This window comes from Juglans regia, chromosome 11, assembly GCF_001411555.2.
Source record: "Juglans regia cultivar Chandler chromosome 11, Walnut 2.0, whole genome shotgun sequence".
NCBI lineage: Eukaryota > Viridiplantae > Streptophyta > Magnoliopsida > Fagales > Juglandaceae > Juglans > Juglans regia.
The window spans coordinates 29,488,819-29,501,593 of record NC_049911.1 but is presented as its reverse complement, the minus strand read 5'-3'; the positions used below and the strand labels follow the sequence as shown (position 1 = coordinate 29,501,593).

At 32.9% G+C, this 12,775-nt stretch overlaps 1 protein-coding gene across 3 annotated transcripts; it reads right to left on the bottom strand.

Annotated features, from left to right (window-relative positions):
• Window positions 1–3,690: 3,690 nt before the first annotated feature.
• Window positions 3,691–8,026, bottom strand: LOC108991371 (bifunctional nuclease 1-like). Of its 3 annotated transcripts, none has more exons than XM_018965594.2 (11): window positions 7,647–8,026; window positions 6,951–7,268; window positions 6,605–6,775; window positions 6,444–6,493; window positions 6,264–6,320; window positions 6,078–6,143; window positions 5,863–5,937; window positions 5,143–5,261; window positions 4,717–4,808; window positions 4,221–4,275; window positions 3,691–4,030 (listed from the first exon to the last, which is right to left on the bottom strand). In XM_018965594.2, the coding sequence occupies exons 2-11, from the start codon at window positions 7,249–7,251 to the stop codon at window positions 4,015–4,017; spliced, it is 1,002 nt and encodes a 333-aa protein (XP_018821139.1). In that variant the 5' UTR covers window positions 7,252–7,268; window positions 7,647–8,026; the 3' UTR covers window positions 3,691–4,014. The 3 variants fall into 3 exon arrangements, with proteins under 3 accessions (XP_018821139.1, XP_018821140.1, XP_018821142.1); XM_018965595.2 differs by having other exon boundaries at window positions 3,692–4,030; window positions 6,951–7,349; window positions 7,647–8,007; XM_018965597.2 differs by having other exon boundaries at window positions 3,692–4,030; window positions 6,951–7,271; window positions 7,647–8,003.
• Between the last annotated feature and the right edge of the window lie 4,749 nt (window positions 8,027–12,775).

The following is a 12,775-nucleotide window of genomic DNA, read 5'->3' as shown; positions in this document are numbered from 1 at the left end:
ATGCTAGATTTTTCTTTTCTTATTTTTATTTTTATTTTTATGTGGGAATTCGTAGGGTGGTTGGGGGAACTTGCCACGTGGTAATAAAGCGAACACCTCTTTTATAGACAACCGCAGGTGCTAACCCCCGCGGCATCGTACTGCCACATCAGTCGATTAAAAAAAAAAAAAAAAAGGGGCAGAAGACAACATGAAGAAGAGAAAGTAGTCCGAGCCGCTAGTGATTTTTTCTTTAATAATTTATCAAACACTTTGTATCAATGTTTTGAATACCGTACTGGACGTTGTACCGGTTAAGGCATCGGAACGAAATATTTTGATACCGGTACTGTTTCGGGATAGCGTTTCAAGATAACGTTTCGGGATAGTCGATATATAAATAAATTATATATATAAATATATATAAAAATTATATTTCAAAATAATAATCTATATATAAATACATATATATAAAAATTATAAATAGTCTAGTCTAAATTATGGGTTAACATATAAATTTGTAGTATGAAAAAATGAAAAAAAAAAAAAAAACATACAAGCCGAAATATCGGCCGGTACCGGCCGAAATATAGGCCAGTACAGGCCGAAATTCAGTCCGAAATGGCCGGTACCGGCCGGTACGGCCGGTATTTTAACCGGTACGGAATAGATATAATACCTGTACCGGCCGGACGGCCGAAACGAAAAATTTCGACCATACCGGCCGGTACGGTACGAAATTTAAAACTTTGCTTTGTATGCATTCTTAACCCTCATCGCAGCTCTTCTTCAATTACATCATTTCTTCTTGATACAACCAAATCAACAAGAAGTTTCTAACACTCCAAATACAATGAACTCTATAGAACTCTAATATCTGTCAGTCTGCCCCTTTTCTCTCCCACCATACCTTCATCTGTTCTCGGTTACTTCATTATTCCACGAATAATTTTAGCAGTTGCAATAACAAAAAAGACAATAAAAATAGCAGAGATTGCAAAGCAGCAAGGTGTTGGTGATCATGTCCAGGTACCACATGAGAATGAGAACAGGGAGACACTGTGAAACCTCAGCAAATTCAGCCCATTAATTTCTATCTTTATGGCTCTTGCGGTTCTTGGCTTTGGATGGTTTGGTAGTCATGCGAGCTCATACTAGATGTATACCTTTTTATTCTGGTGTTGGGAGCATTTGTGAATGAGCTTGCATGCTATAATATTGGTGTGGGTTATTCTGGGATATACTTCATTTTTCTTCCCAATCTTTTTTCTCTATGGGAAATTACTATCACTGGATCAGACTTTTCGGTTGACCTCGGCGACTCCTGCAAGCCATGCTGGAGATGGAGGGAGGGAGAAAAAGGGGGAATGCATCGAGTTCATGCACTCGACAATTTGATAAACTATAGTCTGTAGGCAACCCTCGCAATCACGATGGTTCTCTGGTTGTTGCAAGGTCGAGGAAAATAAAATCTAAACACTATAAATGCTAAAACTTGGTCTGTTCGATATCTTTTAATGACGGTTTTGATTAGATTCAATTGGAATTACTTTATGGGCATGTTAAATCGGACACAGATTCTTAATTGCAGAGATAAGTTCTAGAGATTGGTTTAAGACTATAGTTAGCCTACAGAAACCAAAAGATGGCAGGTCAAAAAAAGCGGATGGGAAAGGGGGGAACGAAGGAAAACAAAACAAAAATAAAACAGGATCGTTTTTGTTTGCCACGTGGAAGACGATGTCGCGGCGGGGATGCAAACAAGTTGTATAAAGAATTTTTGTAAAGTGAATCGTGCTCTTGCTTAGTACGCTTGGTGAGAACTCTTTCGTCAGAGTTGATTGTACTTCTCCCTAAGATTTTTAAATTTTAAACATTTTTTTAAAGAAAGAAAATTAATTACCATCTTATCGTTACGTGCCATTAAATAATAAATTATTAAAAATTAAAAATTTATTATTACCTTTACTATTAGGGTTAGAAAAAGTCTATTTACAATCAACCAGGGAAACCACGGGAGCACCGCATCCCATATGGCCAAATTAAAGTTCAGAAATTGTTCATGCATTTACCTTCGTTTTGTCTGCTCCTTCAGTTTCAAGACAAAGAAAACTTTTTTCATCTACTCCTTTGTACCAAGATCTCGAGGTTTCCACGAAATCGGCTTGCAATGAAAAGTGTTGGCAACACCACAACTGCTACTTCCTCTTTACCAACCTTTAGATCTTGGTTTCTGTCTTTTCTATTTTTTCTCCCATCGGACCCATTTTTAGACTCGGCCTCTGGATCATTGGTCTGCAATTTTTGTTATGGGTATGCTGCAATTGTTAATAATGATTGGCAATGAAGGGGGAGATTATAGGATTGATGGATACAAGGGAAAGAAGAAGAATAGAGAAATATTAGTCAGGATTTGTCACCCATAAAACTAAGAGGATGCTTCTACTGTATTTATGGCATAAATGGAAATGGAAGAAAGATTTTGAAGGGAAATAGATGAGTGTACGCGATCTCTTCTTCCAGACCCAAATTTTTTGATTTTTTTTTGGCTTCTAAACTCCCCCATCTGTGTTTTCTTATTTTTTATTTTTATTTTATTTTTATGTGCTGACATGACATGCCAATTCCCCCACGGTTGTGGATCGGTTGCCTGTAGCACAGCTGTTAGGATTTTCTTCTGTCCTTACAAAACCAATTTTTGTTAAAATCTCGGGATGAGATCTCTCTGTTCATATTTCACATGCATAGTTGGCCAATAAATTATATTTCCTTTTCTTCTTTAATATTAATTATGAAGTTAATAATTAATTAATAGGGTGGTTTTATATCGACCACAGTAATTAACAAAATGAGAGTTTTCCTTAAAATTGGATTTTGAAATTCTCCTATCTGTTAATCTCACATCGCAAATCATATTAAAAAAAGTATGTTACCTATTAATCAGTGTCCTGAAATGAATATCGGTGTGTTGAAGTGCACTACGTGTTTCACACGCTAAGAAAGAGAGGAAAGAAATGAAAGATTCCCAATGGCAAGGAGGAGAGTGAAGTTACACAACAGCCCAGCTCCCACATCAATTCGGGAGAAAGGAATAGATAACATAGCCAGCTGGTGCAGGGAACTGGGACCAACATGCCTCCCTTCAGCTCGATTCCGCCAAAACTCCATAAAATCTTCCAGCCCCACCCTGACTTGCTACCTTCTTTTTGTCACAACGCTACTGCTTCCAAGTGAGCTGACCCAGAGATGGTCCAACGGTCGGATAAAATAGAACGTTAGATTGGGCATCACTGATTAATAGATTACAAGTTTCATATAGATAAATTTGTATAAATCCTTTGTAAAAAAATAGATCTCACTAATAAAGAGATTAGTTAAAATCATTTCAGATAAATTGAAAAATATTATTTTTTAATATTATTATTATTTTAAAATTTAAAAAAATTAAATTATTTATTATATTTTATATAAAAATTTAAAAAATTTATAATAATGAGATGATATAAGATAATTTTTTAATCCAAATCAAGGCTAATTTTTTACTTTCCTAAGTTAGAATTATTTTTTTTATAAAGACTTACACGAAATTTGTACAGATATTTTTCTTTTTTTTTTAAACATCTGCACGTATTCCGCACCCCAAGAGAAGAAAAGAATATTTGGTAATGAAATTACCTTATTCGTTCCGAAAGAAAAGTGAGATAATAGAAGAGAAACGAACTACTAGAAACGATATCATGGAATCAACGAACAATTTGGCAACCAGACATCACTTAGAGCTGCTTGCCTAGCATCCAAAGCACGGCCGGCAATACGCCGGTGACATGAAACTGAGGATCCTTACTTACAACAATCCATTAGCATCGAACCCAGCTAAAGTATGATACACAAATTCAAGGAATCCCACATGTTCAAGAGGTACATTAAAGTTCGTATTTACATATATTCACAAGCTTGCCAGATACATATGGGGTAGGGGTATCAGTGTCCTGATGAGGGACCTCATCAACTTTGAACCGATTTTTTATGTACACGTTATACAGTCCAAGAGCTGAGAAAAACAAAAAAAGAATTTGTCAGTCCAATAATTTAGTTGCTTGCATTGGAGAATGGCATTAAAAAAATCAGTTTTCTATTTCCTTAATTTTTTGGGAGGGACAAGAGGAAAGGTGGCGAGAAATGACCCCACAATCACAGCAAACAAAGTTTCCAATTGATGATAGTATAGATGAGCTACATACCTGTTATTTAAGTTCCTTCTAGCCCGAAGCTGACTGAGCTTGTCACGCCACTGAGCTGTAGATAGCATTAGAATCATGAGAATTCCAACCCTCTTAACATTAAGAAGGAAAATCGACCATAATTACCATAGTTTAAGGGCAAGAAGGAAAGGAACACAAGGATGCCATTCCAAATATTTCCATCTATTTTTTTTTAACAAGTAAAAATTTTATAAATAAGAATAGAAGACTAGGCGAAGCCTGAGTAAACAGGAGGACACCACCGGGTTAAAAAAAATTCTGACAATCAAGTGATGACACCTAATTGTCAGAAAATCAAGTCCATACAAACAAGACCCGCAGTCTGATCCCACTTAATGGTGTAGACCCAAGGTCAAAATATTACAGGCTATGCTTCAAACCTACGGTAAGTTGTGTATGACTTCGATTTAAACATAAGAAGAAATTAGTTATTTAAGAGAAATGACCCAATGCTAAGCAGAGGATAAAAATTTACCAGCATCTCTGTAGCGTTCTTCGACGGCAGCAATCAGCATGTTGCGCACAAGATTAAACTCTTTTGTTTCAATGCAAGGTTGACCACTTGGCCTGAAACATATTATCTTCAATTCTCATTTATCAACTCTCCCAACTTATGGACAAGAGAGTTGGTCAATGCAACATGCCAACATATTTAAGCCACAAGCAAAAACTCATATAATTCAACAACAGATAAATATCGGATTATGCAAAAGCCAGGTAGGCTGAAAGAAAATCATCCAAATCCCCAAAAATGAAAAAGCACTCATACTTTCATGATAGAAAATGGCCCAAACTAAATACCCAGAACCCAACTTGTCTAAACATCCAACATACCAACTCATTCCGAATCAAAGAAAAATCAGATAAAAAGGCCCGAAGTCCGAGTAATTATAACAGTTACCTATCCATTTCAGTAAATAATAAGCCATCTGAAGCTGGAGTTTGCATTAACAGCTTGCCAGATTCAATGACTCTCATTCCATCACTATATGCCAAGTACTTGTTTACCTGTATTGGTACCTACACACGAAAAACAAAAAGACGGTTCATCATTATTCTGTTACTAGGGCATTTAATGCCTTCATATTTCACCGCATGCAGTATAACAAATTCCAAAGCTTGCAAAAGTCAACCTCAGAGAATCATGAAGCTACAACAAACGGACCTTCCTCCCAACCAAGAAGGCTCCATAACAGCGGGAATCGAGACTAACTATAAGTTTCAAGTCGAGTAAAGAGAATGGGAAAGAGAAGCATGAAGCCAAGACCAAGAGTGAATCCAGTCTTTAATATTGGCAACAAAATGAGTCCCGTGCTAAGGAAATCAATCAAGCATTACAGGTACATGTTAAGCCCAAGGCACCAATTACATAGTGACACATCCATAATTCATCGCAGAACATTGGGGCAACTAAAAATTTCAGGGAAAATGTTTCAAGAAAGTATTTCTTCCCTACCATAGCAAACCTTCACTTATGTAAATTCTAATTATTATTGATAAATCCTTCAAAATGTTTCAAGAGCCACTTTATGCATGTAAATAGCTTTGAAATAATGCTGTTCCAATACTGACAAAACTATATAAAGAAAAAAGTTCATGGAGAATGGCATGCAAAGAGTACCTTGCATCTTACTGCAATGTTGATGGCATCTGAAGGTCGAAGGTCAAAACTGACGAACTCTGTCCCATTACCCACCTGTTGCAACATTGAATAGTGTAACCAGACATCTTCCTAAAATCTATGGTTGTATAATTTAGCACACCCCCACACCCTTTTTCTCCAAGTAAAAGAATATACAAGGACAACTGAAGTATAAGGGTATGGTTGATATTTGCCTTGGTAAGGTATAACTGAGCAAAATATGCCTCATGCACTCTCTTAGTAACTCTAACAAGTCTGACCTGCAGAAATAGTCAATATAAATGCTCTCTTTAGTATCATATCAAATCATGCTTTGAAGGATGTTTGAACGTATATACTATGATTATAACACTGGTATAAACAAAAAAAAAAACACATACTTCATAGCCCATCTTATCAACCATCTCCTTAACCACTTGATACAGAGTGGGTCTAGCCTGAAAAAAATAACCAAATATTAGACACATACAAGATTTTGCTTAATTAAGAATTTGACAGTATAACACACTTGGAAACAAAACTCATATAAGAGAGAAAGTGGTAAATAAATTGAAACATACAATTGGAACATTGCGCACTGCTGCCATGAGCAACACACTAGGCATTTCCACTGAAATTAGAGCCAAAGAACAACTATCAAAATGACAGTGGAACTAAAGCAGCAATTGATATAACTTCTGCCATAAGGTTCTATAAAGAATCGGAAGCAAGATGACCATACAAACTATTATGGGAAGAAGAAGACCGGTCCCATCATCAATTTTTAACACAATTGCAGGATGTGGAGCATAATCTGGCAGATGCCCACCATGAGGGTTGTTGTGGACGCATCTTAGATGCCTACCATCCCTCATTTTGACCACGAAACCATCTGCCCCACTCTTCACCTCAACTATATCGAACAAGTAAGGATATATGTATCGACAATGGAGAATTGACCATCACATGATAGGAACATGAAAATGCAAAATCATGAAATTAGAAGCAAAACCATATCTTCTAAAAAACGCCAACATCTGAACAATCCATAGATGCAAAGACATGAGCTACCCACTGGCTTAGCTTACCAGCTTCAATCACGCTAGAGTTAACATACTCTTCATCGTTTTCATTGAAATTCTCGGCGGAGCTTCCGTTCCCATTGGAGGATGAATCGTAACTACAATGCACCCTTTGGCACTTTTGCACGTGTAAATGGTGAGAAAGACTCCCCACTTTAGCCTTGCTACAACTGATCCCTTTGAACCCCAAGAACTCACTTCTAAACAGCCTAGCCTTCCTGAAAGGATCGATCACTGGCAGAGTGTAAAATCCCACTTGCTTTGCTCGAACCGTGGGGCAAACAACTGGCCCTTGCAGAGACCCCATACTACCTTCTTCAATACCTACTAAACCAAATCCAGCAAAGAAATTAACATTTCCCAGCTTTAATGTATACAAGTGCCAAAAAGACCACACACTGTTTGCTGCAAAGAAATGAGCGAAAAAGAAATAATTTTAGTTTTCTCATGATTTATATATCTTAAGATTCTGAGAAACAAAATATTAAATAACTGCTCATAACATAGTATCCCATATTTCTTCTTTCTTTCTTTCTTTCTTTCCTTTCATCTTTCTCGGAAACCAAATAGAAATCAGGCTTTCGAAGAGGCACCTCTATTTTTCCCTCTCAAGGATTTTTGAGTTCTAGATTAGTGTTGGTCAGTCTGAAGTCTACGAGAATCAGCCAGATAGAATAAATAAATAAAAATCTATAATCACACCTGAAAGACTCCAAAAGCCCTGGACCTTAAACAGAAATCAACGATCAATAGCTATTGATCACCGATCACGGATGCAAACTGGAAAATTTTGCCACAGTTTCTGGACCTCCACACGGGATTCCCAATATTCAAGGATTCGGGAAATCAACTCCGACCAGGTGAATTCCTGAAAGAGAAATCGTCGTATGTTTGGCCAAGGAATTACATACGAGTATAGAAGATCCGAATCGAGGAAACCCTGGAATCGGAAAAAGAAGACGGGGGAAATGGTGAGTTTTTTAGCTGAAGAAGAATTAGCTTGCAGAGGAAGCAACTGGAGGGGTTGGCGATGGCCGACAACGAGGATTTGGATAAAAAGAATGTGAGACGAGCGAAAAGATAAGACTAATAAAGGGGCAACATTTTTCAATCGTGTTTGGTTGAATTACGATCATGGCCCTATAGGATCATGTAATTTTATTTTTTTTATAAATATAGGATCATGTAATGGTTGTGGACTAATAGTTTATAACTTTATTTAAGCCTAAAGGTGTTTAATTTGGATATAGGGGGTTTTTCTGTAATTTGATCCTGGTATTAAGTGGACGATTTCTTTGGTTATATGCGCACATAATGCTGAGTCGTCTCTACTTGATAAGGTAATTACTAATTAGCATTGATAAATGAATAAGGCCATATATGAAAAATGATATTGTTTATGTCTTGGTACAAAAATTCCAACGATAGATCCATCTTTTTTATTTTATTTATTTATTTAAAAAAAGTATATTTTTGTTGTAATTATAATTTTTTAACGTTTGAATGTTCAGCTGAATTTAATTTTTTATGAATAGTAATAAGTTGAGATGGTAGAGAAAGTTTTGCAGAATCCACCTAAGATGAGTTTAGATATGTTTAGATGTTAAGATGAATTTATATATATATAGGAAGTTGAAAAAAGTTTATGAATCATACATATAAATAAGTATTGAGTTAAAAAAAATTGTAAATCTCACGTATAAATAGGTTTTGAGTTAAAATGAGTTTAATAATTTGAGAGTTGATATTTAAATATTAGATTCATATTAAAATTAAATTAAACTGAATGAATCTCAATTCACTTTCAAACGGGACTCAATTTGTATACAAGAGTTAAATATATGAAATAAATTTTATAATATTTATTAAATATTTTAAATGTTTGATACTATTAATCTCAAGAAAATGAAATAATATCTGTCTATCAAAAAAACCCACGCAGTAATAAAAACAATAAGAATAATTTATGTATACTTTCTTTACTTTAGGCCTAAATTTTTTTTTTTAAAAAGTCGTAGTTTTATTTTGATATTATTACACTCTGATTGATGTTGTAATCCATTAGTGGGTATTTTTATTTGATAAATAATATTTGTAGTCGTAAAGTGCGTAAGCGTCGTGTAATTTATTTTTTTAAAAAAATAAATAAATACATAATTGACATAAAAAACTTAATTTTTAAATAATAGACCTAACTATTTTCAAAACAATATACGAATTCCTGTAGCATTACGTTTTTTTGTTTTCCTTGCTTTATTATCAATTTTGACTTATTTGTTGATTTTATAAGCAAACTTTGAAGACTGATTGTGTCCTATCCCCAATTGTATGCTTCTATAAACTAAGCATTTGGACACTTAACCCAATTGGTCCCCTTGTCTATTCTATATTTCAACCCAATAAAAATGTCCAACTACTTGATCAAACACAAGGAGTTTAAGGTGGAAGAAAATAATAACTAACGAAGAGAGAGATGCAATTATTGCATACTAATATATATATTATATCGTAAGCATTATGTGGTTAGAGTTTATGCTTTATGTTTGTTTTAGACCACGTTTATTTTATTTTTAAATATAAGATAAGATGAAAATTAAAAATTAAATAAAATATTATTAAAATATTTTTTAATATTATTTTTATTTTAATATTTAATAAAATAAAATTATTTATATACAAATTTAAAAAAATATATACTGATTAAATAAAAATAGATAAAATTAATTTAAAAAATGTTATAAAAACAAACGAGAGCTTAAATCCACAAAACAAGCCGGTCATTTCATTTGTCATTAACCGTTGTCGTGGGAGCATGCGTAGACAAGCTTAGGGAAAGAAAAAGAAAAAAACAAAGGGCAGAACCTTTTGGAAGGGTAAGTATGACTTTTGCTTGAAAACAGACAAAATAAGTGTTATTATCTGAGCCTGACGACTGACAGAACATACCGCCGGCGGCCGATGATATCATGATTCTCGTAGGAGCGCCACGTGTGTATTTATTTTACGGGAGGATCGTGTGGATAATGCCCTTCTTCTCTCTCAAAATATCCAAAATTTGTAGAGTCCAGTGTCGAGTTTGCTTGAATTTGAATGCCTTTTTTGGGATTTTACTTCCAAGCTTGAATACAAATTACATCGGGGCACCCATTTTAGAGTGATTATGTGATTTTTTTTTAAATAATGGTTTTAATTTAATATCAAACGATTTTATATATCAGAATAATCATTGGCATACAAATTAACTAAAATTACATAGGATGAATTTCAAATTCTTTCAAAATTGTAAATATATATTTTTTTAAATTCTTAAAAATTTATTCGGAACCTTATTAGGTGTTTATACAAGAGATTTTATTTATTCTCTCTAATTAAGAAAAATAAAATGAAAATTCACAATTCAATGTGAATTTATTGCATGACGTTAATTCCACGTTCCCAAATCAAGCATCTTAGCTTGCTTCTAATGGTTTTTAAAATATTTAAAAAAAAACTTCCTTTTAATTAATAAATTACATTTGAAACTATATACAGGATCTCTGTGTCAAAACAAATTAAATGATGGCGTTTGTAAATGCAGACACGTAAAGTTAGAGCGAGGCAGGTGTGGATCATGTGTTGATCATTTACACACAACAAATTTGCCACTTTGCCCAATCATATGAATAATTATACTTAACATCTTATATATTACATATTATATATATATCTATATATTTTATAATAAATATATAGTATATAGATAATGAGTAAAAGTTAGAACAACTCAATTAGTTTAATATAAATAAAAAATATATATATATATATAATATGTGGTGTAAAAATTTTATAAGTAGCGAAACTTTAAATTATAAACGTAAAGTCAGCCACCTCACAAACAATTAATATAAAATATGTTATCGAATAGAATCCATTATATTATAAAAGAAAAACAAAGAGTAGTTTTTCACGCACAACTTAATTTAAATAAAATAAAAACAAACAGATTTAGCTACGATTGATTTTTTTTTTTTTTTTACTATGCCAATTTATTAATACTGATTTTCGATGGAATTTGATAAAACTACTCCAGCTACGAGGCCAGCATGCATATTGCTAATTGCTGGCCATGTTAATGTCACCAGGTAATTAATTAAAAGCTTTGAAATCCAACAGGCAACCAATTTGGTATATATGGAGATTCAAGAATATTGTCTCTCTAATATTAGTATCTGAAATATATGGTGTTATTTGATATATTCATATCTTTTTATTTTATATAGATGTAAATTGCTAATTGGCTGAATTTTTTTTTTTTTGTAATTTGTTTCTAATTTGGATTAGGTCAAAAAACTACATTTCATATAATTCTTTTTTCTTTTTTTTTTTTCCTTTCTGTTTTCATTATAAATTTTAAGAAATTGATATACGGTCCAGGGAATAGCCCGTTTACATGATCCAGCCCGTGGTTCATAGCTTTGGGCCTTTTGGGGAAGTTTGAACCTTAAAAAAGTTGTTGTTTACTGATGAATTTCATTCTTGATTGAGTCTGACCTCATAAATAAATAAATAAATAAAGCTTCAAATTTTAATAAATAAATTCAGTTAAATTAAGATAATCCCAATAATCAACTCAAGTGATAATTGATATATCTAAGGAAAAATAAAATACTCTAAGATTTAAGAATAATAGTCATAGCGTAGAGTTTCTTACTATAACTCTATTTATGTATAGTAAAAAATAAAATAAAATATTTTTCCGGCCTTATAATTCGCCTCAAAATGATTTATTTTATAAAGTATATGATGGAAATTAACAACAAATTGTACATGATTATATCGGAAGTAAGTAGCTAGTGTAAAAACTCGAAAGACGCTGTTATTACTAAGAGTTTTGCTATGTATAAATAAGTTTACATACCAATTTACATATTAATGTTGTTGCATTCATATTCTAAATTTAAATTAGTATTGTTTTTAATAAAATCTACTTTATGATCAATCATATTGAATGAGTGCACATATTAGTGTGCAAAATCGCTTATAATTAGATTTTTTCAATTACTAATTAATATAAAAACATGTCACATCAACTTACATAAAAAGATATTGGCACTTTAGTTATTGTTATGAATTAAATGCATCCCACAATAGATATTGGCACCATTAATTTTAGAGCTCGTTTGTTTTTGTAAATAAGATCATGAGATGAGTTGAGATAAAAGTTAAAAGTTAAATAAAATATTGTTAGAATATATTTTTTAATATTATTTTTATTTTAAAATTTAAAAAATTTGAATTATTTATTTTATTTTATGTGAAAATTTAAAAAAATTACAATGATTAGATAATATGAAATGAGATAAAATAAAAAATTTTGTGAAAGTGAACGAGAACTTATAATAAATACTACAATTCCACAGTTTTTCCACGACGTCCACTATAATCAAGAGTGAATTAATTAGCTAGCTAGGATTGAAACTTAGGGGGCGATCGAACGAATTAAGTCCAAATAAATAATTTCTAGAGCACACCGCGGCCTTCATTTTGATGAATAATTTCTCCTAGCTTGAACGATAGTTCGAAAGAAAGCAATATTAATAATAATTCCACCTCGATCAATCTCTAAGCTGGTGTATGGTTTCGGTTTACGCTACGTACGTACCTTATGTAACGAAGCTCTTCGATCTGTTTTACTAACCATGCAAAAGACTCACGATCAAATAAAGAAAGATAAAGAAAAAAAGAGACCCTGCCATTGAAATTAATGAAAACATGCATCTAGCTTGGTTGGAGTTAACTTGATGATCATTTTGTGACTTGCGGAAAAAAGATCGATATAAGTAGAAGCTAGA

Excerpts from the sequence above, each read along its gene's own strand:
- LOC108991371 (XM_018965594.2), bottom strand. The coding sequence starts at position 7,251 with ATGGGGTCTCTGCAAGGGCCAGTTGTTTGCCCCACGGTTCGAGCAAAG. Across the intron at positions 6,494-6,604 it reads TCTTCTTCCCATAATAGTTT|TGGAAATGCCTAGTGTGTTG; the intron begins GTATGGTCATCT and ends CTCTAATTTCAG. Across the intron at positions 5,938-6,077 it reads CTCAGTTATACCTTACCAAG|GTGGGTAATGGGACAGAGTT; the intron begins GCAAATATCAAC and ends ATGTTGCAACAG.